The sequence below is a fragment of the Acanthisitta chloris genome, unplaced genomic scaffold (genome assembly GCF_000695815.1).
Source record: "Acanthisitta chloris isolate BGI_N310 unplaced genomic scaffold, ASM69581v1 scaffold12530, whole genome shotgun sequence".
Taxonomy (NCBI): Eukaryota; Metazoa; Chordata; class Aves; order Passeriformes; family Acanthisittidae; genus Acanthisitta; species Acanthisitta chloris.
Genome location: NW_008653395.1, coordinates 523 through 5408, shown reverse-complemented (window position 1 = coordinate 5408; position 4886 = coordinate 523). Strand labels below are relative to the sequence as shown.

General features: G+C 39.4%; 1 protein-coding gene across 1 annotated transcript in view; it reads left to right on the top strand.

Moving 5' to 3' along the window:
- LOC103808079 (polyadenylate-binding protein-interacting protein 1-like) overlaps positions 1-3820 on the top strand; it is a gene marked incomplete at its 3' end in the record, with an annotated part of 12276 nt that extends 8456 nt beyond the window's left edge. Inside the window, exons 3-4 of the mRNA XM_009080847.1 lie at positions 466-578; positions 3709-3820. Of these exons, the coding sequence (XP_009079095.1) occupies positions 466-578; positions 3709-3820 (225 nt within the window). The remainder of the gene's footprint in view (positions 1-465; positions 579-3708) is intronic.
- Positions 3821-4886: the final 1066 nt, after the last annotated feature.

Here is a 4886-nt window from a genome sequence, read left to right as displayed (position 1 = left end):
CCTGGGTATTCACTATGGCCAAAAATAAGATTCTGAGATAAATAGCTCTTAGACTGAATGAAGGCGACTTTTTATGATGTTTCGATGTGTACATTGCTCCCTGAGAGAGTGTGTCCTTGAAAAGTGTTCGATGTCCACTGTTGATTTTTTTGTACAAGCAGTTTGTAAGTAACTTTCAGACACTCTTGGTTATAGGTCACAATGCAGAAGTAGAATTGAAGGTACATGACAGAATGGTGGCTGTTTGCTTAGAGCCACAAAATCACAGTGCTGAAATGCACATAGCAGAGTGTTGATGAGATACAAGGATGAACATGGCAAATAGTAGTCATTAATCTTCTGCTCTTCGGTTGTCTAATCAACTGTTACTTAATACAGTTTACAAAAAAAAGCTTTAAAGATATTTCCTGATACCCTAATCATTAGTTTTATGAGTAATTTATTTTTCTACTTTTATTTTGGAAGGCCACATCTGTCCCAAATTTTTCCTACATGGGAGCACGGTTGTGTAACTATCTATCTCACCATCTAACCATTAGTCCACAAAGTGGGAACTTTCGACAGTTGTTGCTTCAAAGGTCAGTATCAGCACGTCCTTGTAAGCCTGTTAGTTTCTTAGGTTACATGTCTCTCTGTCTTGTGTGTAACTCTTACTGCCACATGCAAAGAGGTATGTATTCAGGATAGCAATATAGATTGAGGAGTGTTGAAGCACAGGTACATACTTTAGAATATGAAAATAGAACTCCATCTGGAGTCCCACAGGCTCTTTTGTATTGAGTGTCTCAGACTGATCCCAAATAACTTTAAATTGGAAAGCTAATCAACTTTAGAAGTATACTAAATGCCCATGTATGTACTATCCTTGTCCTTTGACTCTTACCAGGACTTAGTTCATTGTGGTTTTCTCTTTTATTACATTTTTTTTTGGCTGGACTTGCTGTATAAGGTTTATTCACTGATTGGTTAACTAACTTTGTATCTATGAAGTAGATGTATAAAATCCAGAAGTATACATTTCTTCAGTTACTACAGAGTTCTGGGGCCTTATGGTTTAATAATTACTAGACTTGGTAGTTGACAAAAATGCAACATTACTTAAATGGTTATATTTCCTTTAAAATCTTACTGCTTGACATTTGAAGGAGTACTGCACTTGGATACTTCAGAATTCTTTAGAAATTAGCAATTTTTTTCCTTTTGGGATATGTAGCTTTCTGTCCTTCAGGCTTGCTTCTTATTTTAAAACTTTTGCTTAATGCACTTATGAAACAAAAGCATGATAAACTTTCACAGCAATGCATTCTGATGATCTTTTATCATGAGTGGCACCTTATGAAGTGTTGTGGTTTAACCTGGCAGGTAGCTAAACACCTTGCAGCCCCTCGCTCACTTCCCCCCAGCCCCACAGTGAGATGGGCAGGAGAACTGGCGTGGAGGGAGGGAAGTAAAATTCTTGGATTGAGATAGAGACATTTCAGTAGGACAGAAAAGGATGGGAAAATAAAAACAGTGACAAAATAATTAGAATATACAACACAAGTGATGCACCATGAAGTTGCCCATCACTCACCCAGTGACACACCGTGCAGTTGCTCACTACCCACCCACTGATGCACAACCAGTTCCCAAACAGCAGCCCCTGGCCAGCTTTCTCCTTAGTCTGTATGCTGAGTGTGAGGCCACATGGGATGTAATATCCCTGTGATCAGCTGGGATCAGCTGTCCTGACTTTGTCCCCTCCCAACTTCTTGTGCCCTTCCAGCCTGCTCACCAGTGGAGTGAGGTGGGAAGTGGTAAAGTCCTTGATTTAGTGTAAACACTGCAAAGCAACTGCTAAGACCAGGACATGGAGAAGCTGGAAATACTAATTTTTCCCATTTCTTTTTCAAAAATACCACTCCTGTTTTGTTAATTGTGTATTACTTTAACATGAAGGAAACCCCTGTTAATCTTGGATTTTCTAGTTACCATTTTTAAAGCAAACCCAAAAGATAACATCCATTTTTGCATCCTGAAGCCTGAGTCTAAACTTGCTTATGTTTTTAATGCTAATATGCATGAAATTGGAGGGTGTGTGCAGATAACCTAACAATATGACCACAGAGAGGTCCGCTTCTGTTTCTCAGCCAAGTTTGTACCTGAAATTTTGTATTTTGGCTCTTTAGATTTTTCAGTTTCTCTGATAGTTCTTAATCCATTATACATTTATTGAGAATACATTGGAATTTGTGTGGCTTTCCTTTTCTCTCAGCTGAGTTTTGGGTTTTTTTTGTTTTTTGAACTGCTATGTAAACTTGTAGAAAAATTGCTTCACTGCCATATTATCTTAATCCTATATATTTGTATTTATATCTAAATTACAGAATCATAAAATGGTTTGAGTTGGAAGGAACCTTAAAGACCATCTACTTCCAACAATCCTGCTGTGGGCAGGGAGCCTTCCAGTAGACCAGGTTGCTCAAAGCCCCACCCAACCTGGCCTTGAACACTTCCAGGAATGGGGCATCCACAGCTTCTCTGGGCAACCTGTGCCAGTGCCTCACCACCCTCCGAGTAAAGAATTTCTTCCTAATACCTCATCTAAACTTATCCTTTGTCAGCTTAAAGCCATTCCCCCTTGTTCTGTCACTATGTGCTCTTAGGAAAAGTTGCTTTCCAGTTTTCTTGTAAACCTCTTTTTGGTACTGGAATGCTGATACAAAGTGTCCCTGAAGCCTTCTCTTTTCCTGGCTAAACAACCCCAACTCTCTCAGCCTGTCTTCACAAGGGAGGTGCTCCAGCCCTCTTGGCAACTTAGTGGCCCTGTCTGGACTCACTTAACATGCCTGTGTCCTCCTTACGTTGAGGACCCCAGAGCTGGATGCAGTGCTCCAGATGGGGTCTCACAAGAGAGGAGTAGGTGGACAAAATCACCTCCCTTGACCCACTGCTCACACTGCTCTGGGTGCAGCCCGGGGTGTCATTTACTTTCAGGGCTGCAACACATAGTTCTGTCATTCGAGGTTTGAGCTTCTCCTCAGCCAGGACCCCCAAGCCCTTCTCAGCAGGGCTGTTCTCAATCCATTCTCAGCCCAACCTGTGCTTGGGATTGCCCTGACACATGCGCAGGACCTTATACTTGGCCTCATTGAACTTCATGAGTTTCACAGCTCCACCTGTCCAGCCTGTCATGGTCCCACTGTGTGCTATCTCTTCCCTCTAGAATATCACTTGCACCACTCAGGTTGGTGTCATGAAATGTGTGTCATTGTCACTTAAAATGGTGAAATAAAGAATTTTTCATGTAAGTGTAAAGGCATCTATGACATTATGGGCAACACCCTGAAAGGGGGAACATGTCTACTGCTGGGGACATTTGGCTGCTTGTGCTAGTGTTACACGTCCTGGACCCATATTATAATATGTAAATTATATAGCTATCTTAATTTCTACATGTTGTAAGTTGCTCTGTTTCATTTTGCTGCATCAGATACCGTAGTGCTTGTTAAAGACAAGATCATGCAATCATATGTATTCATCTAAAAGGATGCAAATCCCTGGTTTCTTTGTGAAGGCCTCTCATTTCCTTCACAACTTATACTTCCCAGGGTTCAGCATCTAACACTTCCATGCAGCTCCCAAGTTCTTAGCATTCCTTTAGATGAGAAGCATGTTGCATATGTTAGGATATCTACAGATGATATGGTTTTGTTTCAATGTTTACAGGTGTCAAACAGAGTATGAAAACAGGGATGAAGCCACCAAAGGAGATGAGGCTACTAGAAAACAGTTTCATGCCTTTGTACTGTTCTTAGCTGAACTTTATCTCAACCTAGAGGTAAGAAAATTGCCTGTCACATGGTTCTTCATTTATTTTCTGTTGTGTTTAGGTAAACAGTTAAATGGAATATAATTTGAGATGTTTTTCTAAGGGGAGAGGGGAGTAAAGTAAGAGAACTTTAGAACAGTTTCATTATATTGTGTGTGTACAGGAAACATAAACAAAAAAGGACAAGATGATTAGAAGAGACATGTATAAAAATTAAAGTCTAAGAATTCATGAAAAGAACCAGCCATAAAAGACCTTTGATATGAAGCCTTTGGTATTTTCTTTTACTGAAAAAAAACCCAGGTGACTATATTTAACTAATACAGCCTAGCAGAAGCAGATCAGGATCAATAACCCATGGTATTCAATATGCAGACACTAATAGGAGGTGTTAACAAACCCTTGAGGAAGAGGCTGAAATCCTCAAAATGAGGAATTAAAAATGCAGACCTTTAAAGATATTTCTTCTGATGGTTGAGTCCTTGGCTTATGCATGAAATCCTGTATTTACATTGTTTTTCTGTATAAGTACAAAAAAGTGCACAAAAATTTCTTTCGCCCTTATGCCTGTGCATTCACCAGGTTCATTAACTGCTGTGGTGTACTTAATATGCTTCTGATTATTTCAACACTATAAAAGTATTCTGCTGGCATGAGCAAAATCATTCTCTGGCTTCCATTTCTGTTCATAAGTGGTCCTGAAAATCTACTCTTCACTTGTCAGAAGCAAAAAGAAAGATTTGCAAAGAGTTTGGAGGAGGGGAAGTTGTCCATTTGTGGAGTATACCATACTCTGTAGGGTATACCATTTGTTTTTAAACCATTTTCTATAACTTTTGTCATATGTAAAGAGTGTCTTCTAGTAATAATCCACTACAGCTGTAGAGAATACATAATATAGTAGAAGAAAAGAGCATGGGGTTCTGGGAGTTTGCTATTTTGTGGACCATTTGGTAGCTTTTCTTAGCATTTTTTTAGCAGAGAAACAAAATGCTATATAAGCATTGTTATGTCAGAATTGTAAGGATATTACTCAGAATAACTTTGGTGATGTCCATGGTTCCTGATGAGATTG